This window comes from Cygnus olor, chromosome 11 (assembly GCF_009769625.2).
Source record: "Cygnus olor isolate bCygOlo1 chromosome 11, bCygOlo1.pri.v2, whole genome shotgun sequence".
NCBI classification, from domain to species: Eukaryota; Metazoa; Chordata; class Aves; order Anseriformes; family Anatidae; genus Cygnus; species Cygnus olor.
Genome location: NC_049179.1, coordinates 11024750 through 11043660, shown reverse-complemented (window position 1 = coordinate 11043660; position 18911 = coordinate 11024750). Strand labels below are relative to the sequence as shown.

At 51.6% G+C, this 18911-nt stretch overlaps 2 protein-coding genes and 1 long non-coding RNA gene across 5 annotated transcripts in view; 2 read left to right on the top strand and 1 right to left on the bottom strand.

Moving 5' to 3' along the window:
- ALPK3 (alpha kinase 3) overlaps nt 1–5495 on the bottom strand; it is a 34270-nt gene extending 28775 nt beyond the window's left edge. Inside the window, 2 exon segments of the mRNA XM_040570075.1 lie at nt 5241–5446; nt 5448–5495. Of these exon segments, the coding sequence (XP_040426009.1) occupies nt 5241–5446; nt 5448–5480 (239 nt within the window). The 5' untranslated portion in view covers nt 5481–5495.
- Nucleotides 1923–11353, top strand: LOC121076065. The gene is made up of 5 exons (XR_005823310.1): nt 1923–5266; nt 5895–5951; nt 6061–6325; nt 10444–10542; nt 10980–11353. It is a non-coding gene; the product is annotated as an uncharacterized LOC121076065 (long non-coding RNA).
- A 413-nt stretch (nt 11354–11766) lies between these two features.
- LOC121075990 (mucosa-associated lymphoid tissue lymphoma translocation protein 1-like) overlaps nt 11767–18911 on the top strand; it is a 28249-nt gene continuing 21104 nt past the window's right edge. Inside the window, exons 1-8 of one of the 3 annotated variants that reach the window (XM_040569843.1) lie at nt 12450–12496; nt 12653–12741; nt 12899–13002; nt 13485–13603; nt 13939–14092; nt 14748–14926; nt 16418–16514; nt 18795–18821. In XM_040569843.1, the coding sequence (XP_040425777.1) occupies nt 12993–13002; nt 13485–13603; nt 13939–14092; nt 14748–14926; nt 16418–16514; nt 18795–18821 (586 nt within the window). In that variant the 5' untranslated portion in view covers nt 12450–12496; nt 12653–12741; nt 12899–12992. Of the gene's footprint in view, nt 11917–12442; nt 12742–12898; nt 13003–13484; nt 13604–13938; nt 14093–14747; nt 14927–16417; nt 16515–18794; nt 18822–18911 lie in introns of those variants that run through there. The other 2 variants (XM_040569844.1, XM_040569842.1) reach the window with 2 other exon arrangements.

Here is an 18911-nt window from a genome sequence, read left to right as displayed (position 1 = left end):
TTCATCCAAGCCCTTCCTTCCCTAGCTGAGACAGCGCGAAGATGGAGCAGATTTTAATTTCTTCTCCTGGAATCTGCCTCTGTTTTGGAGGAGACAACGCAACCCCTCCCTACGCAATGAAAGGGGATTGCAGGTCTGGGAAACGTCTCCATTTACGAGGTTTCTGGAGAATAGCGAAGTTCATACCTGTGATATATTTTAAATTTGAGCAGTGCTCTTGAAGGACACTGTTTGTTCAGCTCCACATCTTGATCTTTCAGCTTAGGTTATCGCCTTATCAGTCTACACAACCAGCTTTACCTAACTTTCTAGCAGATGAGGACAGGACACCTTAGAAAGGACTGAAGAAAACACAGCTTGGGATTATTATTCATAGAATACAGCTGTCAAGGAGCCCACTCAAACCAGGCATGACCGCACATACAGTCGTACCTATAAGAAAGTGACACCTCTACCCTCAGGAGCCTACAGACTGGAGACTGGCCCATTAATGCCTTCATTTCTGTCTTTTGAGCAAGTATTGGATGAGCTTCCTTCAAAATTTGGGACACTTCCATTAGACAAGAGATGCACCAAATTCCCTCCGAAGCCACAGTTGGTTTCCTATCAGGAATTTATACAGATCATTGTCAAGAGCGAGGTCTCACAAGAAGTTACAGATGCCCAGCTGCTGAAGAGGGAATTCCTCTGAACTAAGAAAGCTAACCATGCTTTTCAGGAGCTAAGCAGCCCTGCATTTTCAGCTCACTTTATTATACTAACAGCTCTTTTCACCTTAATTTGTTATTATGTGCAAAGCAAGAGATACAAGATAGGGAACCATTCTTAGCCAGAAAAGCCAGGTGCATAGAAAAATGATGGCAAGGCACTCTCTTAAACTCAACTGCCACCACAGCCAGAAACGGCTGTCCAAGAAAAGATCAGAGGGAATGTCACTATACTCTATAAATATCTGCATATGACGAAGCTATGACAGCAGAAAGATATTTAAGCAAGGAGGCAATGCTTTAACAAGACCTAGTAGCAGACATCTGCACTAGATGAGAGGTACTGATCGTTTCCAAGAGAAGAGTTGGCCTAGCACTCAAATGAAGCCTTTGTCATAAGTTTTTACAAAAAAAAGAGTATCTCTCCGCACTAGATGTCTTCCAAAGTCAGCTAGTTCTTACAGAAAGGACACTAATGGAGACTTCTTGAAGTCATGGCCCATGAATGCAGCTAAGGCAGATCCTGGACAGGACTGGCAGCTTTTCCTCTCACTTTGTAAAGTAATTATAGTCCAGTGCTTTAAGACATAAGAGTTTAAAAAACGACACAAACAGAACCACTTGGTGACTGCAAGGGCAAGGTAAGTCACCATACCTGCTGCTCCTCGTTGTCCGTTATCAGATAAATTAAAAGAAGACAGAGGAGAGCCAGTAATTTATTGTCTCTGAACTGTCTGTTCAAAGGGAAAGACTCCTCTTAAAAGACCAGTTCTCAAGTGCACAAAAGGTAAATATCCTGGATACTCTCTTTAATAAAGGGATGATATTCTTTATCATGGGGTGCATGAGGCACAGCATTGCTGGGCGGTCAAGGGCAGTGATTTTCCTGCTCTGCGCTGGTGCAGCCTCACCTTGAGAGGTGTGTGCAGTTTGAGGTGCCACAAAATAAGAAGGTCATAAGCCTATTAGAGAGTGCCCAAAAGAGCGCAACAAAGATGATGAAGGGTCTGGAGGGCGAGATGTACGAGGAGCAGCTGAAGTCACTTGGTTTGTTCAGCCCAGAGAAAAGAAGGCTAAAGGGAGGCCTCGTGGTGGCCTGCAGCTTCCTCACGAGGGGAGCGGAGGGGCAGGCGCTGAGCTCTGCTCTCTGGGGACAGCGACAGGACCCGAGGGAACGGCATGGAGCTGGGACAGGGGAGGGTCAGGCTGGGTGTCGGGAAGAGGTTCTTCACAGAGAGGGTGGTCGGGCACTGGTCAAGGCATTGAGTGTGCTGGAGTTCAAGAAGCATTTGGACAACACTCAGACACGTGGTCTGATTTTTGTGTGGTCCTGTGTGGAGCCAGGAGTTAGACTCCATGATCCTTGTGGGTCTCTTCCAACTCAGGACAGTCCATGAATATAGTCACTCAACACCTCTGTTCTTCTGAATTCTATAGCATCACCCCAACGATTTCTCTAAGTTAAAAAACGGAAAAAACACAACAGTTTCCAAACAGGAATTCTTCAATTTACACATCACTTTCCTACTATGGGCTTAGGGAGGCCAACTAAGACCATCCAGACTATTCTCTACATGGCTCATTAATGCAAGTATGCTGGTGAAACTTTTTCATGTGTTGTCCCAAAGTACGGGTTCCTAACCTCAGTTTATTTTCACGAAGATTTCCTCATCTGCAGGTACCTTTGTCATGTTACTACTCTCTCTAGTAATTTCCTTCGGGAATTGGTGATGAGAGCAAGCAAGTATTTCAGCTAAACACTCTACAAATACATACAGAGACAGCAATAGAGAAGCCTGAAAAAAACACATTTTCTTTGGATCATTGTATCCATTTCTGCTTTCCAACCACCAGAACAGCCTCCCACTGCAATTCTGTGTCTGTATCACTTGTCCCATGCTTGTCAGCTTCAAACCCACCAAATTCAAATACATTCTGCATTAAAGAAAACTGCTGAATGTTATCTGCTGTTCTGCACATCACTCATCTTGCTTTTCAAGTTCTCCCAGGCAAGCTCTCCAGATGTTCCTGGATTTAATTAAATTCATAATTGCTTTCTGAAAGCCTCCTCGCTACATCATTCCCACTCGCTCGCTTTCCAGAATTGTTATGATACATTATTTAATTACAGGACAAAAAGCCCCACTTCATTCAAACCCTTGCCCTGCATCATAGACAGCGATGCAGTTTCACAGCAAGTTTCCACGCAGCCTCGCTCAAATCTTCTGCACTTGTAGACATACTCTAGGCTGTGCACGGAGCAAGACTTCTATATTACTCTTCCCCTATTCATTAGAGGAAACTGGAAGATGTCACAAATACAGGGAAAGGTCAGTTTTGCTATTTAGCAAATATCTGTTCACTGCTTCTTACAACAGAAGGGGCAGCCACTGAAGTTAAACAGCAAAATGAAATTACCTTGCCATAGGCTTTGATGACCAAGTACTTGAATGGGTTGAAAAAGGAATTGGACAATTTGTGGAAAACGAATCCACTGCCAATTTAATCTTTGCAGTACAGTGTCACTTTTTCTGCAAAAGCATAAGGCTCCTACAAATAGAAACCGGCGCAGCCAACACACAGTGCTAGCATGGCAAAATCAAGGTGTTCAGGGCTAGGAGCTTTGCAGTCATGGAGCGGTATTGCTGTGCTTGAGCAGCAGAGTCAACACATCCAGGAGATGCCAGGCTCGCCCACATCACATCACTCTGCATCTTCCTCAGTGGCCTCAAGCAAAATTTCTGGGATCTGGGCAAGCCAGCTGGGAACACTAGAAGTATTAGTTGAGGACTGCTGAACCCTTCCTTATGGCTAAACAGATTAAAGCTGCAATTTGAACATATTGGGGGGGGGGGGGGGGGGGGGGGGAAGGGTGAATAGAGAATCAAGCTCTAGGCAAACAAAAGTCCTCAACATCTTATTAAAGACTCTCTACCTTTAACCTGTAGAATGGAGGTACTGGACTCAATTACACATTTCCTTTGCAACATTAAGCATGGTCTGAGGTCACAGGTTGGTTGTGAATGCTGCATGTGTATTTCTTGGTACTGAAGACGCTAGGGTACACAGCCAGATTGCAATTAGATTGCACACTACAATACAAGCACAAAGGAACTGAATTAAGGCAACTTAACTTTGGCATTACCCCAGCTTTAACATCTGACTGCCAGGCAGCATGTTTCCGTCTCTTTTGGCGCTGTATTTATTTTCACAAATCTCAGATTATTTGAGGCACCAACCTTTGACATGCTGGAAATGGATTATTTTATAAATCGTCAATAAGGAAGATGCACACTCAATTCAAGAGCTTACGGGTCGAAGAGTGCTCATAGCAAATTCAAAGTAATTTAAAGGCTTTATTTTGAACAACTAATGCTGTAACCAACACCTTCGCCTTCACTGGCATGTTGCCTTGTATTCACTAACCTCAACCGGTCTGAGTTAACAACATGTTTATCATACCTTCTCCCCTGAGAACAAAGCCTCATTCCTACCACAGACCTCCTGCCTGAGGCCATTTCTAACCCAGGAATGTAGTTCTCGTCACTGCTCAGCCCATATCTACATAGTAGAAATGCCTTTTTGGCAATAAGATAAGGCACCCGCACAGCGGGCCCCTTGCATGGAGTCTGGTGTAGATAACACAAGCAGTTTCACTACTATGAAGCCAGAAAGGGCAGGGCAGTATCCTGTAGGCAAGTTTAACCTCGAATATTCTGAGGTTTAAAAAAAAAAAAGAAAAAAAGGAAGAAGAAGAAGAAAGACAGAAGCTTGTGTCTGTCAGGATTTCACAGCATGAAAGTCAACTCAGCCCTGTTATAAAAAGACGCACGATGCTGACAACCCCTGCCCCAGCAACAGCCACAAAAATACACCCCCGTCTTCAGGGAAGCGAGGAGCCAGCCCTCCTGCAGCGAGCACACACCACATCGCTTTTGAGAACCCAAGCGCATCCCATCAATCCAGCTCGCCTCTGCTATCCTGCTCTAACCCTGGAAGGGTCTCCGGGGGCAGGCAGACACGGCACTTCCAGTTTCGTGCGCTGCCTTTGCCTTCAGGAGCGCCAGGCAGCCTCCAGCCGCTCGCCACCCGGGTGTGCCCCGCGGTGCGGCCCTGGCTCCGGGCTGGACGGCCGCCCGCTGCCCGGGACACCAGCCCGGCCTTCCGCCCCTGGCGCAGTGCTGGCGGCAGCCCTTCTGCTCCACCTTTTAACACAGCTCGATTTCACCTCCCCAGCTCCCGCGTCTCTTTATTCAGTCATTTTGGTTCTCCACCGTCCTTGGAAGTTTGTCCGTAGGCACCACTGCCCTGCCCAGCGCTTAGGGGGCAAACAGGAGAGGTGCCAGCCCCGGGGGTGTCCCCGCCACAGCACTCAACCCCGTCCCCGCGGCCGCCCCGGGCGCTCCCTGGCTTCGGGTGGCGGCGAGCCCAGGGCTAACGGCCCCGGCCGGGGCGAGCAGAGCTCCTCAGCTCCCCGCGGCACCCCGGGCTCGCCGCCCCCGGCAGGGCCCCGCCGCCCCCGGCCGCCCTCACCTGTTCTGGGGCCGGATGCTGAGCAGGTAGCTGCGCCGGTTGGGCCGAGAGGCCCAGGCCGCGCTTTCCGCCTCCTCCGCGCCCTCGACGCTGCCCGGCCGAAGCGGCGGCGACAGCCTCCCGTTGCCCGCGTACGAGTTGCTGAGGGCCCGGCGCGGCGAGCCCATGGCGGCGGCCGGGCTCCGGCTGCCCCTGCCCGGCGCCGCCGCCGCTGCCGGCCCTGTCAATCACGGCCGGCATTTATAGCCGCCCCGCACATGCCGCTGTCAGTCGGGCGGCGGAGCCGTGACGCGGCCCCGGGCCTGGGGGCCTCCCCCCCGCCAGCCCCGGGTCCCTCGGCGTGAGGTGGCCTGGCCCCGGCACCCCTCCACCCCTCCTCCCCCGTTGGGGACAAAGCGCACAACGTTCAAGTGTTGTTTTTTTTTTTTTTTTATCGTAATTCCCTCCCTGCCCCCAACACGTTGGTCAGTTTGGGGGTTTGGGGTTTCTCAAAGGTAGCTCAGGATCGGCTGCAAAATGCCTTGTTGCTTCAAAGGCACGATCGTTGTGCCTTGGCTGGCAGCGCTATGCACTGCGATCGTTGCAGTCATGTCCTGGTGTCGGTCCCAGGAGCGTTTCACGCTTTGGCAGCTGTTTTTCCCCTGGGTTCCCAAGGTGCTGGTATTTATTCAGTCTCCCTGAAGAGGACAGCGTGAAACAGGGCTGTAAGAGGTGGGTACACGTCACAAAAGATTAGTGAGAGTGATTTAATACCAGATGAAAACATAACCCATAATAGAATTGAATTTCCTCTTGTTCCACCTTCATCTTGCCTGTCAAGCGGTTGTATTGAGCGCCGCAGGCACGTCGCTGGTGACACTACTTCTCTGCGGAGCGGGATTGACGGATAGAACAGCTTGGCTGTGCATCGGCGGTCTGCCCACGGCTGTGTGCCTGGAGTCTGCAAGAAGAAAACAACAGCAGGCATTGCTGCAAAAGAGACGAGGTCGTGGCAGAGAGGTCCAGACTGGGAAAGACAACAGGCTTTGAGCTGATCCCTGCCTGGGCAGGAGAGAGAATGAATGTGACAGCAAGCAGCGAGGCAGGTGAGGGCTGCGTGGGTCACTTGGTGCAGGACATCCCCAGCTCCTCATCCCCAGCAAACACTGTGGTTTGGAAGGTGACCTCTGATAGGGACTGGCACGACAGCGTGCGTCAACTATACACCCGGATCCCTCCAGGACCTGAGCTCATGCACTCAGCGTGCCAGGAGCTGGCACCTGCACCCTCTTTTTCCCATTGCCTCCCACTGAGACATGCACACACACAAGCAGGTCTCTGATACATCTACCTACAGTTCATCTGGGCATCACAGACACAAATCCTTGTTACCCAGAGTGTGACTTACTATTGGCACTTAGTCCCCTGTATGCACATATCCACACAGAATAGAGAGCCCCTCAGCCAGATGAATAGTTGGAAAAGGAGTTTATTTAGAAGCCAGGCTGGACTGCACTGATGAGGCACAGGGCATGGCCAGACAAGCATACTGACCACTCTGGTTTAGGTGCAAACAGCCCCTTTTATTCTCTTACTACCCTGTGTTTTCCCACACTTGTGCTTCCCCAGACCACCCTGATTTCCTCCCTTCCTCCACCTTTAGTTCCTCCCCTAAGCATCCCACATGAAGTCTTGCATAGTTCCCACATGTTTTTCCCTTGCATTCCCTGATGAGTCTCTTACCTCTCAGCATGACTGGTGCCACCCCCAGGCCATGGGGTTGGCGACTGTCCTGTGACAGCCCTGGAAGGAACCAGGCTGGGGTCCCCTGGCTGGTTTATTCAGGCAGAAACGTTCCTGCCCTGTTATCCTGTTCTGGAGTCCCATGGATAGTTTACTTCTCCCGAGGTTTATGATGGAAACACAGTATCAGTGTGCGTGGCACATGGAAGGGAGAAGTCAACAGGCCCCGATCAGCCAGGAACCCCAGAAAGGACACTAAAAACAGCAAAGGTGCTGGGTGACACCTGGACACGAAGCCACAACACAGATGTGCAGCAAGAGCAGGTTGATATAACTCAGTCTGGACCTCAGATGCTTTTTGTCACTGGTATATCAAACCTTGAGCCAGGTGGAAAGGGAGATTACAACTTGAGCCAGATATGCATGTGGAGAAACTGATGGCCCCCAAGGAAGTTATCAAGCCCAGCAGATGCCCAAGCCTGCATAGAGGGGAGGGTGGTGACATCTGTGGGCCAAGGTGCGGGGAGAAGGTAGCAAGGAGTATTAGGGGAATCCAGACATGCGGTCTAGTAGAGCAGCACTTGCAGACAACACCAGATCCAAAGCCAGGACCCCCGGGTGAATTTTTCTCTCATATAAGGTTTCTTGGATCCTGTTAACTTGTCAGAGTCAGTGTATGCTGGGTCAACAATTTTTTTTTTATGCTTACAGAAGTTATACTCTGGTCTTACGCAACCCAGATCTGGATACATCCAGTTGTTTTATAGTGGCCTGAACAGACTTGCAGTTCTCCACTCAAGCCGTGGTGAAATACATTTCTTAGCTCAGATCTCAGGACAATCTTGCATTTGGGCAGTGTTTTGGAAGGAGCCTTGTGTCATTTCAGGTGTAGGTACTGGAGTTCGCTTATTGCAGATCTCTGTAGCAGGTGATTGTGCTATCAAGCATGTAAATAGCTGGATGTGTGACACCAGAGAGCATACTTGGTCTTGGCAAATGCAAAGGAGATGGACCCCATCAGACTTTTGGATTTGTTCCTAGGAAATATGGGGAGAAAGGGTGGTCTGAGAGGGCTGACTGAAGATCTCACCAGGCAGTAAAATAACAGATGAAAGTCCATGATGACAAATGTAACATGATTCACAGAGGAAGCGATGACAGGCATTTTCCATAGGCAGTGGTGGGGTCTGCATGGGCTAATGCCACTCAGGAAGAATCCATCTCAAACAGAATATAGCAGACCTGAAAAGAAAAGGGAAAAAAAAATCCAAACCAAACCAAAACCAAAGCCAGTCAACCAACCAACCAAACAAAAAACACAACAACTCACAGAAGGGCAGGAAGGACGATCAGAGACCAGAACTGGCTGCCACTTGGAGAATACCTGCATAGGCTGGGGCTCCTCAGCCTGGAAGGAACAACTGAGGTGTATATGACAGAGGTACGCACAGTCCCGAGGGACAGGGAGAGAGTGTCTATCAAAATAAGATCACGGGCATCAAGTGAAGTTAGCAGGAGGTAAAGTCAGTAAAAGAGAGGTGCTTCCTTACGCACCTTGGCATTAAGCTGCTTCCATACATTGCTGTGGTTGCTGAATGTTAGTGGGCACAAAAAAAAAATAGGACAAATCTGTGGAAGGCAAATCTCTTGAGATTTCCTCAGGACAAAGATACCAGCTTTGCTTTAAAAAGCTTAAAGAAGTGTTCAAGCTATGAAAGAAGAATATTTGCTGTGTGCGTGCATCAACCTCACACCTTATGCTGCGCTTCAGCTGCTGCCCAATGTGACAGGCAGGATGCTAGGCTGGGAGGCCCAATGTGTCATTCTCCTGTCCCCATTTCTTTTTCTGAAAGGAGGACTTTCAGGTCCCACAGCTTCAGGAAACCTGAACTTAAGTCCCATGATATGAATTACGTATGTCATTTCACCATGCAATCACACTGAGCCCTATCTTTCGGGGTGTTGCCCTGATAGAAAAGACACTCATCGTGAGAAGGGTGTGCAGAAGAGGTGAGTCTTTGTGTTGGGGCTGAAACTGTGTCCAGTTTCAGATTCTCCAATACAGGAGAGACATTGATATACTGGAGTGAGTCCAGTGAAGACCACCAAGACAATTAAGGGATCTCAGGCACGTGCCATACAAGGAGAGCCTGAGGGAACTAGGCTTACATCTTAATCAGAGGTCTAAATGGAGACCTTGCTGTGTTCAGTACCTCGTGGGTGGGCACAGACCAAACAGAGCCAGCCACTTCCCAGAGGTCCAGAGTGATAGACTGAGAGGCAACAAAGACAAGCTGCAAGGAGGAAAATTCAGATTAGATGTTAAGGAAAAATAAATAAATAAATTGCCCCGTGAGTGGGATCAAACAATGCGACAGGGGCCAAGAGGTAAGCGATCTCCATCCTTGGAGATAGTTAAATGTGGATGGAACAAGATGCTGGGCAACAGATACGGGTCCTGCTTGGAGTGAGGGGCTGAATCAGAGACCTGGAGGTGTTCCTTCTCACCCCAGTTATACTGTGGTTGTGCACCTCACCCCACTAGCAAACGGAAACCTGGGTGGCAGGAGCAGGTTTAGCACCGACCAACTTAAGTGCGGTGGAATGAATCCTGCTGCAGTGTTTGAGCCTTCCCCTAGACACATGGTGAATGTATATTTTTCTGCCCTTTCAGGCTCTGTATGGTTCCTGTGCCAGTTACCCTGCTGAGACAGAGCTTTCTCTTACAGCATTTGCTCTTTAGTCATTCTGTTTGCAGAGTGACAGTGCCCTCTGCTCCTGTCTCCATTTGGAAACTCGCTCTCGCAGCATTTAGTTTTTGAAGTCTAAGCCAGTCAGCCACAAGGCTTCAAGCCTTGTTAGCAAAGCTTTTGTCCTCTGCCTGCAAATCCAGCACTGACTCACAGCAAGCGTCACAGATGTTTTCTCACTCCTCTCACACAGTATATCCTTCCCTTTCCCATCCTGCACACATACACATGGGTTCCTCCCTTTCTAAAATAACAGGCTTCTTCCTGCTCTCCAGCACAATGTCAACAAACTACCACCATTGGCATGCAGAAAAAAACGTATTCTTGACCAGATATTCATGCAGAATGTGCCATGGCAGGGCTTTTAATGACCCAAGGACAAGCAGAACAGACTAGGCATATAATAGAGGATGTTAGCCCTGAAACCCAAAGAAGCGATCTATGGCGAATGCAGCAACCTCTAGCTGATTGAAAAGACACTGCATCAATCAGAAGTGTCATCTTTAGCTCACGGAAAGTGTTCAGGTTAATTTAATGATCACTTTTATTAGCTACCTGTGCTGTATTTATGTTGACTCTGCATGAGATGTGACAGAGCTACTGGAACACGTTCAGAAAGAACCTTCATTTGCAATACATTAATATCTGTATTTTAAACATGTAGGGTATATTTCTAAATATATGTGGAGGGAGAACATCCTTCTTCCATCCACCAATTCTGTTGGTTTTAGCTTTTTCCTACAAACTGCATCCCCATTCTTTTGAAGAGAAAAGCAGCAGGAAGAGTCACATCCCTGGAGAAGCATGGCTCAGCTTTGCTCCTTCCCCAGGTAAGCACATGGTGGTGGTCCCCCCTTGTGCCCAGTCTCCTCTCCTGCACACCCTCCCTCCATCCTTTTTCTCTCAGCCATAACAGCTTCCCCCTGCCATCCAGACATCCATCTGCATCCTTCCATACTGCTAGTGAAGGTGCTTGTGGCAAGAGCTGAGGGAGAGACCCAGTGGGAATTTGTCTGCTGGTGGGAATTTGTCCACGCTGGTCCTGAGCCCAGACCTGTTTAATCCCCATTGGTTTTGTGTCACATTCCCTGCCTGGTCACATCGGAGAGTAACAACAAGTTTGTTGGGAATTACAGCCACCCCCTCTTCTCCCTGTGTTCTCTCCATTCACAATTGCACAGAGCTAAGGTTCAGCTCCAGCTCCTTTCCACTTGGTCCGGTCTTTTGAAAGGTGGTGAGTTTTGGTTTAATGAGTCTGTTCTTACAGACGCCACTCCAGACCTCACATCGCCTTCATCACGCTTCATGTACCTTCTCTAACACCACCGCATCGTTCTGCAAGGGAGAGCAACTAACCACGACTTGGTTGTGCTATAGGGCCATGTAGCAAAATTAAATGTAACGAAATATAATGATGGTGAATCCTTTTTATTTCATTGTTCTGGACACATTTGCAGCCTCACCTGAGATACTGGTGGCAGAGGAGATTCTGCCTTTTGTCCTAACTGTGTAAATAAAAGTCACAGCACAGCGATAACAATCCATACATTCTGCTTCTCCAAGTACAGCCTGCATCCGAGTGTAATTCATTTCATTAAGCTGTAGCTCTAGAAGGGTTCGAAGGATCTCTCATCCTGCTATAAAGGAATGCGATAGAAATCCGACAGGCACAAGTGTTCTGGTCTCAGAAGGCCTCTCTGGAATTAACTCCTAAATCAATTGGCTGCTTTATTAATGAATCCTCAGACCCATTTCCATGGCCAAGGAGGGAGATTTCAGGAACCAGGGGAGCAATTTCACATTTTTCCTTCACCAGAAAGGTTAAGTTTGGGCTTTGAGTAGAAAATCAAATAACTCGGAGACTATGAGTAGGGCCAGTTCCCAGCCCAGGCTCCAGAGCTCACAGCACCGGCCCTGCGGGGCTGGGCTGTGGGGCCAGGCTGTTCCCAGTTGTCCCCATCTGTCGGCTTTCTGCCCTGTCCTGAAAGGTCTTGTGCAACCTCTGGGTGGGCTGGCCCAGCGACACTTCCCCTAGAGCCCTCGTGATACCCAGCCCAGGCGGAGGGGATTTCTCGGCGGAAACAGCCTGGCAGGTTGTCGTCAGCGCGGGCTGGGTCTCGCCCCACTTCTCCCAGCTGAAGGAGCAGGGACGGCACATCTGGGGTTCCACCATGAGACCCCGGGCTGTGGCCTTGGGGACAGAGGTGGGGCCAGCCGTCCGTGGGGATGAGGGGAGGGGGGCTGTGAGGACAGCGATGAGGGTGGTCGTGGGGATGGTGGCGAGGGAGGCGGTGGGGATGGGGGTGGAAGCAAGAGTGGGGATGAAGATGAAAGCAAGGGTTGGCGTAGGGACGGGTGAAGACACCCATGGGGACAATAGTGAGGACTTGTGTGGGGATGGGGACGAGGACAACTGAGGGGACGTGATACAGACAGCTGAGCGGTTGGGGATGAGGACACCTGAATGGATGGGGCAAGGACAACTGACGGGACGGGCTGAGGACAACCACGGGGACAGGACTGCGGACACCTGTGGGGACAGGGCGTGGGTACCCGTGGGCACAGGGTGACAATAGCCGTGGGCAGCCCGGGGCCCGGCTGGCGGCGCCTCCCGCCGCTGCCCCCGACGGAGCAGCCCCGGCCCCGGCCCCGGCCCCGGCCCCGGGCGGAGCCGCTGGGCGCCGTTTCGCTTTCGGAGCGGGGCTGCGGGGCGGGCCCGGCGGCGCGGAAGTGCGGCAGCTGGGGCCCGGCAGGGCCTTCCCCGGGCGGCGGGGCCGGCGGCAGGTGAGTCCGGGGCCGCGTCCCCGGGCCCAGGCCTGCGGGCACCGGGTCTGCGGCACCGCGGTCTAAGCCCGGAGGGGGAGACACCCGGGTGGCCCCTGGAGGAGCTCGGGGGCCGCGGCGGGGCGAGCCCCGGTGAGCGCCTCCGCCTCTCCGCAGGGCCCGCGGGAGCCCGGCCGGCCCGGGGAGCCTGAGCCCGGCGCTGCCCCCCGAGGACGGCGGCTCCTCGGAGGCCACCATGCCGGCAGGTGAGAGCCCCGCACCGCGGCCCGGCCCGGCCCGGGGAAGCCGCCGCCGGGGGGAGCGGGGAGAGCGGGCGGCTCGGGCTCCGCCGCGCCGCCCGGGGCCGGGCCGGGGGCCGGGGGCCGCCTCACGACCTCGTGCCGCTGCTTCTCCCCTCCGCAGGTGCTCGGCGGGGCGAGGAGCCGCCTGCGAGGCCGGCGGCTGCTGAGGGCGGCCGGGGCAGGTGCGGTGCGGGGGACGAGGCGTCGGTAGAGCGATGCAGACAGGTGAGCGGTGTTGGGCTGGGTGACCCTGGCGGGGCCCTTGCAGCTCGGGGTGTTCTGCGGTTCTCAGCGAGCCGCGCCGGCAGGGAGCCACCAGCACGTTGGCATCAGTGATGCTGGGGCCGCGGGTTGGCGCTTGGGCAGGCCGGGTGAGCTGCACCCAAGAAACGCCTGCGATGCCGCTCATCCAGCTGCGGCACAAAACGTGCACCGCAGGGTGCCGCTGCCTGCGTTTAAGCTCCCAGAAGCCACTTTTAAAACAGTGTGGCAACCCACGGGGGGTCAAGCATCCCCATTTTCCAAAATTTCCCTTCCTTGGTAGGATAGGCCCTGTCTGCACTGGGGGCCTCACTCCTATTGTGAGTGGTCGAGCACCGTGGGTTATGCTGGAGTGTTTCTCCTCTGAAGGAGAAGGAGTGACCCATGCAATGCCTCCTGGGTTGTGTCCATGCTCCTGTTGCAAACTCACACCTCTTTCTTCGTAGCCATTGTGATCACCGAGCAGCCGGTCTCCGTCTCTGTCCCCGTTGGTTATTCCTTCACGCTGCGGTGCAGAGCCGAGGCTCGTACATTGCTACAGTACCAGTGGTTTTGTCAGCGCCAGGTAATGCTGTGAGCAGAGGTTTCCCCAGTTCTTGTGTCGGGCTTGCTCCCTGCCCTGCGGCATGGTGGAGATAGCCCTCTGTGGGTAGACTGGGTGGGAAGCAGGAGGCTAGAAGAGAAAAGAGGAGAAGGGACAGGATGCGGTTACATGACCATGCTAAGGGCTTCAGCAGGTGCCATGGGGAGTGCCATAGAAAACATCCTTCTGTCTGTATCCCTGTGGCTGGAGGAGGTGACAAAACCAGGGATTCCTGCTTTTAGCAGGAACCTGCTGGTCCCTTCTGCTCCCAGCAGTGAGTGGCAACTCGCTGCCCACCACCTGTGTTTTCCCTTTAGTCTGTCTGCTGCCAGATTCCTGGTGCTACCAAGCAAGACTTGCCTATCACTGCACAACAGACCCAACTCTACACCTGCAGAATCAATGACCTCTACAGAAATGCCGTCTTCTCTGACTGGGTGAAGGTGGAGGTCCATCCGTGTGTTGCCAGAGGTACTAACATGTCTTGCAGCTTTTCTCTGTTTTCTGCTTTGCACAGATATTGCCAGACATCACTACAGTGGTCCTCTGTGGTTCCTGGGACAGTGTGTCCTCCCAGCTTGAAAAGCACTATACAGAAAGATCGCCCCAGTGGTGTGAGCCTGCAGGTCTTAGCCAGACTACTGTGTCCATGCTGTGGATATTTCAGGTCCCTGTCATGATCCCAATAACCCCAGCTGTATTTACCTGCTCCTCCTGTTGATCACTCGCCATGGGTTTACCAGAGGGAGGTTATACTGGGTGTGTGTTGTTTTGCATTGGACAGAGGGACTAGAAGAGGCAATCTGGCAAAAATACCTCTGGGTGTTGACTGCACCCTTGACAGGAAAGGGTGAGCATCACCAGGAGTCAGGGCATGTTTGGGACTGGGAAGCAAGAGGCAGTGCTTTGGTGTGTCATGTTCTGTTGTGGGTGTTGCTCTCAAGGATTCCCTGCAGAAGGGTGCAGCGGTGATGCTGCAACTACAGCCATCCCATGGGATGGCATCTCTTGGTGCGGATGGAAAATGTTCACTCCTCTGGCAATGCACACAGACTGCAGGGTACGAAAATACCCTTGTTTTCTCTTCTCATGGATGGGGAACCAATTTTGTGTTCCTGCTTCGTAGGACTGCTCCCTCAGCTCTGGCAAGGAGAACCGGTCATCATCCTCAACCCCACTGAGCAGAAGGTGGAAGTTGGGAAGCCACTACTGCTGCAGTGTGCTGCCATGGGGGTCCCAGCCCCCAGCTACCAGTGGTACTGCAATGGGAATGTGCTGGAACACCAGAAGAAAAAAAAGCTCTGGGTAATGTTACCTCGGGATGGTTCAGAAACTTTGGCTACTGGGCTGGGTGATGGGAGAAGCCCGATGGGACGGTGAGTGTGAGAGAGCTTCAGAAGCCTTGGAGAGACTGCTGAAAATTCTATGCTGTTGTCATCCTTGATATGACAGGTCACAGTCCTTAAGCCTGGCTCTTATCTGCGTGTAAAGGCTCAGGCATGCTTTGATCTGTGCGATCAGGTGAATGCGGTCAGAAAGCAGTCTCTCCTTGCCTGTCCTCCCCGTCTCTTCAGCCCTTGAGAAACAACCTCATGCTCAGCCGTGTTTCCCTGCAGTCCACAGATTACTCCTGTTGCTTTGATAGCCCTGACTGAAGGACTATGGTTGAAGAGGCAATACATTTTATGGGCTTCTTCCAAAGCTGTGGATGTTTCTGTAAGAAATAAGAGATTGATGCCTTGTGCTGGCATCGAGGGCTCTCAGCAGGCCTCTTGTGCTTTTTTGCAGTGGCACAAGAACAGCTATTGTATGTACGTGCAGGGGGCTGCGAGTGTAAAGTGATGGAGCTGCAGGAACAGTGTCTGACTGCAGGAAAGCTAGAAGGAAAAGTGGTTAGTTACAACAGGAAAGAGTCAGGGAGTCAGAAAAAGGTCTGGTTTTATGGTCGGTCACTGGCTGAATGTGCTGTCTAGTCAGTGCTGTCTTCTGTGCAAGAAAGGCGGACTTCCTCCTGGGGCATCACTTGAAGCGTGGTAAAGAGAGCCAAGCTCTTCTTAGGTGGTGTTACGAGGGACAGTGGCCTCAAACAGAACTTTTCCCGGGGAAGTTCAGCATGGGGACTAGGAATAGATTCTTCACTTTGGGGTGGGTGCAGTGGTGGAGCCTGTACACAGCGAGGCCACAAGATCTCTGTCCTCAGAGGTTTTTAAGACTTGTCTAGACAGAGCCACAGCTGCTTTGACCCGTTTGTGCCTTTAGTTCCTCTCTGAGCAGGAGGCTAGGCTGGGCTGGAGAACTGCAGAGGTCCTTGCCAGCCAGAACTGCTGGCATTCTTGTCCTGCTTCAGGAGGGATGGATATGAATTAGAAACTTGCTAGAAGAGAGCAATGGGCATGATGGATATCTAGAAAATGCCACCTAAGAGGAAAAATGGGCAACCTTCTGAAGTTGGCCATGTGCTGTCCTGCTAGTGTTGTTCATGGGGCAGAGTATGGCTATGACACAGCGTTTCAGGGCTGCTGGATAAAGAAAAGAGGGCATCTGGGCAGAGCATTCTTGCACTCTAGAAGCTGGGGTTTGCAGCAGACCTTAGCATGTGGCCTTGCTGAGCTTCTTAGAAAGACAAAAGTCATGGAAAAGCTATCTTAGATATCTTTCTGAGGCAATAAATGAGGTTGCAGGAAACAGCAACAAAAATATATTTTATTCCAGAAACAAGGGTGCATTTGGCAGATACTGTTGAGAGGATGCAAACTGTCGCCATAAATAATGTGATTTAACTTTTGATCTGTCTAGATCACCCACGCCAAAGTCAGTGACTCCGGCACGTACCTCTGCTGTGCCTCCAATAGCCATGGAGAGCACTGGACCAACGCAGTGGACATTCACATAGGTGAGCAGAGCCAACCCACATCTGCTTTGCTGCAAATCATCTTCTAGCTTGAGAAGTACTTAGAGGACTTCAGTGCTCTTGCCTGGAAATGCCAGGCCGGTGGACAAGGAGGCCAGTGCCAGGGTGTTACCCTGGGGCTCACTTTGTGCAGGGGAAGCTGGGCTGAGGGGTGTGGGATTAGGAGAAGTAGGGTGCATGGCTCTGCCACTCACACCTTTCTCCAGCTTGAACAGACTTTTAGTAACACAAAAAAATACCATTGGTTCTAAATAACACTGATGTGGGGAGCCGAACATAAGACACTTCAGAGTGGAGAGGCAGCGTGGGGCTCTGCAGCAACATTGGAGTGTCCTGGCAGTCCTGTGGCAGCTGTCACGGGAGCAGCCTGCAGAGCGCAGTTTCACACCCTGGATAGACTGGATGATCTCAGCAGAGCTGCGTAAACCCCACTGAGCTGGGAATGCAGGCATCGGCCTGCCCCATGATAAATGGGATTACTTGATAACGGGGTTCAGATTTGGCGAGGGAAGTGGCAACTGTAAAAGAAAAAAAGCAGCATTCTGTCTGCCTGGCTGTACTGCGGCTTGGGATGCTGCTGGGTCCTGCAGATGGTAGGAAAACAGCCACATTAGGCTGCACTCTCAGATGCTCACTGCAGTTTTTCTTGCCCTGCCGAGGTGCGGGTTTAGTAGATCTCTCAACAAATTGCAATGGAGTCCTTCGTTAAAACTAATGCACAGCCTTGCCAAGATGAAGTGATGTGCTCAGACGCATGGAGCTGGAGAGGATGGTGTTTATTTCAGGAAGGTTCAGGCCCATTGGGCTGGCAGCCCGGGGCTGATGCAGCACGTGCTGTGTGACCTGATGGATCCTGGGGAGAAGATGGATCCCCGGAGCCTCGGGCATGCTCCACCTCCAGTGTGATGGCTGCTTTGGCCATCTGCCTTTGCAATGAGTCAGGAATAGCTTTGTGGGCTCTTTACTCCATCTAGAGATTTTTCTATGCTATAAACTTCTCATCTGGCCTTACAGTCTGTCTTTAAAACCTCTCCAGGGAGCAAACTGGTCCTGTATAATCAGAGAGTGTTGTGTACTCTCCCTGCCTTCTTGCGTCTGGCAAAACAGCACCCAGGAGTAACAGTCAGCATGAAAGGGACATCAGACTGGGTTGGGTACAAAATGCTATGGCTGAGTAGCTTTAAAATGCAACAGGTGGCTCTGTCAGAGGCAGAAAAGGACAACTAGGCTTGTTCTGATGGATTTCCAGGCATCCCTGGAGCATTACCAGCACCGTCATCACTGTGTGTTCAGGTGCTAAAGGTCTTCCAGACTCAGAAGATTTATACAATTAAAAATATGCTCTTTCTTCATTTAGAGCCTGTAGGGTTTCAGGCTTTTCTCCTGTGCTGGATTTTTTTTTTTAAATAGGGAAATCTGGAGCTGTCAGGGTAGCGATGGTTTTCAGAGACTGCATGCTGGGAGCATTGAGGGGTGGGATTCCTGCATGGATGCCCCACAGGCACACCAGCACCCACAAAGCGCCGTGCTTGGACAGGGGAGCTGATGAAGCTCATGAAAGTGAGTCACATTTTGGGGTGGCCTTCCTGAGCTGGAACTGCTGAAAGGCAGGAAAAGACAAGCCAGGGTGTTGAAGGTGCTGGGAATATTATCACCACCAAGAGCAAACAGCTAGCTTCCTTCCCGCTTGTGGGGAGCAGCTCTCACTTCTGAAGCTTATGTTGACTGAGTTTCTTCCTGGAGTCATCCTGTTTCCTTTGCTTTCACTGCAGCGAAGGAGCAGCACCGGCATCTTGGGAAGCACAGCAGTCCAGGCAGGGCTGATCCAAGCAGCACAGATGTCCTGATAGGCACCAGCTCCTCCACGCTGGCTCTCCTGCCTGCCCCTTCTCTCAGCTTGGCTTCCTGGCTACTCACACACAGGCACCCTCCTTTCCTGCATGCCCTGCCTTTCAACTCTAACCACTTGCTGTTCCTGTTTGCTGCTGGCATGGGGTTTCAGGTACCTCCCAAAGGCCAGCTCAGGCAGGCTCCTGAAATCAGCAGACAAGTGTCTTTAAGGTTACCAAGCAGGCAGTGAAAAACTTGCCCAAGGAGCAGCCTGTTTTACTTCTACAGATGCGGATGAGATGCAGATGCACCGCATGATCCAGCTTTGCATTGCCAGGGGCCATGGGAACAGGTTTCAGACCTGTTGTGGGGGCTGGCACTGGGATGCTGAGTGCTGAGCACTGGCTTATCGTTCCCCTCTTTCTTTTCCAGGTTCCTGTCGTTCAGAGAAGTTTTTTGGTGAGTACTGTCATCATTTCTTCCTGAGCAATTATTCCCTTAATTAAAAGGCAAGCTCCAGGGTGCATGGGAGGGCAGGGCATAGGGGTG